The 2313-nt window shown below is 47.3% G+C and overlaps 1 protein-coding gene across 1 annotated transcript in view; it reads left to right on the top strand.

Annotated features, from left to right (window-relative positions):
* LOC105756689 (NUT family member 2A-like) overlaps window positions 1-2307 on the top strand; it is a 53218-nt gene extending 50911 nt beyond the window's left edge. Inside the window, 6 exon segments of the mRNA XM_012557800.1 lie at window positions 87-235; window positions 238-340; window positions 637-742; window positions 1099-1162; window positions 1463-1632; window positions 2302-2307. Of these exon segments, the coding sequence (XP_012413254.1) occupies window positions 87-235; window positions 238-340; window positions 637-742; window positions 1099-1162; window positions 1463-1632; window positions 2302-2307 (598 nt within the window).
* The last annotated feature ends 6 nt before the right edge of the window (window positions 2308-2313 follow it).

Genomic DNA, 2313 nt, shown 5'->3' with positions numbered 1-2313 from the left:
TTCACCTCTTTTTCAATCCCTCCTATAGTGTTCATTCCAAAGAAGGGAGGTCCCAAGGCATAGCCCCACAACCAGCATCAATACAGACCTCAGTGCCCTTGGGAGCCTAAACGACCCAATGAGATCCCTCCTAAAGCCGTGAAAGAATATGCTGAAATCATGCAAGGTCTGCTTGGACCTACCTATTCAGCCACTGTGGAGCCAGATGAAAAATATGAAGAAGAAGAAAATGAGCAAAGCAGGAAGAGTTTGGGATATACTCAGACCCAGGACTCCTGAGCTACATTGACAAACTGTGTTCACAGGAAGTATTTATTACCAAGGTGGGCTGGGACTTGAGGTTTGGTGTCTGTGGTTCTGTAGGTTTGGAATTCTAGCAACCAAAAATCTGGAGTTTGGCCATAGACATTGTAATTAAGCTTGATTCCTTATTCCCTGATCAATAGGTGTCCCTTTCTCTAGTGTATGTGTGTGTGTGTCTGCCTGTGTGTAGTTTGGTGTGCTGATGTTTTAATACAACACTGGACGCAAATTGAGAGGAAGATTATTGATTGTCTTCTATCTCCTCTAAATCACTGGTTACCCCTTGTCAAGGATGTTCACACACCTCCTCCTTCCCTTATCAGGTGGAAGCAGATATTCACCTCAATTCCTAGAAATGGTACTATCACCAGAATTACAGGTAGATCCCATTTCCTTAATGCAGGAGCTGAAGAAAGAGGAAGGACTCACTCTCACCCAGGTAAACCAGAGGAGGAAGGGAGAATCATAACATGAAACCCACAGGATTTCATCTAATGCAACAGTGCCTTGGCTGGCAGGGCTTCTGGGGAAGGAAAGATCCAGGTGTGGGAGCAGATGCAGAACAAGGACGTAGGAGACAATGGAGTGGCCAAGAGGAGGAGTGGTAAGGAATCGTTGTTGGGAAAACCACACAAGAGGATGGAGAGGTAGAGCTGCAGTACTGGTTAATGAACCACACTCATGTGACTGACTTCCCTGAATCCTGTTCCAGTACCATGGTCTTCACCAGTCCCTCAGCCACGTGTTCTCACAACCTGTGCAGAATCAGTAATTATCCATTTTCCTTCCTTGCAGCTGGTAGAGAAGCAACAGCTGGAATTGAAAGGAAAAGTGTTTGTGGAGGCACCCCCAACTTATGGTGTGCCACTCATGGAGTCACTTTGCACAGAGTCTGGGACTAGTGAAGACGCAGGGAGCACAGATAACCACGGTCTCCTACTAGGGATCAGCAAGAAAATGAACACAGAAAAGTTGAATGCAGATGAGCTGCCAAAAGATGGTAGCAGAGACGATAACCTGTCTACGTCAAAAGAACTTGCTCTCTTTACATGGAGTTCAAAGTCACAGAGACTGAAGTCTGAACAATCAGCTTCTCCTCAGCAGGCTCCTAGGGGCATTTCCCCTAGATAGGGAGCCAGAGAAGCCTTAATGTTCTTAGAAACCTCTCCTATTAGTGAAACACCTGGGAAAGGAGAAGGATCCAGTGAAGAAGAGGAGGAAGAGGAGGAACTCCCCAGCCTTGCCTTCCTCTTGGCATCTCAACAAAGCCTACTGCCCTGGGGTCTTTCCAAGGGTCCTCTGCCTGCCTCCAGCATTCTGCACCATAGAGTTTGGGGCACCTGGCGAGCATCCCAGTCCCTATCTCTTGAGACCATGAGTCTTAGCCAACCTGGACATACAGCTGCCAAGTCTAAGATCCCAGCCCAAGCTAGAAACCCATCACTTGCTGCCAAGAGGCCCTACTCAGGGGCTGACCTTGGAGTCTCTGGGAGGCAACCCTTGACTGTGGGTGAGGTCCAACCCGCACTGCCTCTAAAAAGAAAGTGTGACCCTTCCACTCGTGGGAAAAGGAAGAAGTGACATTTTAGCCAGTAGCAAGTTCTCCTCTTCCATGTGTCAGACCCTCAACTTGGGGCCCCCTCAATAGATTTGCATTGTTACCCCTCCTACTCATTAGGCTACTGCTCCTCCCCTATCCCAGTGTTATTTCTTGGCTATTGTACAGATACAATGAAGACAGAGAGGGAGGACAAAGACTGGGCAGGGTGCACATGGACCTTCACGGTGGGAAATGAAGAGTAAACAGTAAAACGTTAACTTTACTCTATAGAACAATCCTATGAGAATTGGGATTAAAGACAGTTTTGTGGACGAAATTCTTGTTGCTTCTTTCTTCTTGTTCTCCTCTGCTGCTGGTTGGACTCTGGTGCTGTGAAAAGATACAGGTGTCCCCCATTTTCCAGATCCACATGTGACTGACCTCGTTCTTTCCTCTAGCTTTAACTGATG

Source organism: Trichechus manatus, unplaced genomic scaffold (assembly GCF_000243295.1).
Source record: "Trichechus manatus latirostris isolate Lorelei unplaced genomic scaffold, TriManLat1.0 scaffold00120, whole genome shotgun sequence".
NCBI lineage: Eukaryota > Metazoa > Chordata > Mammalia > Sirenia > Trichechidae > Trichechus > Trichechus manatus.
This window is presented reverse-complemented; position numbering and strand designations above follow the sequence as displayed.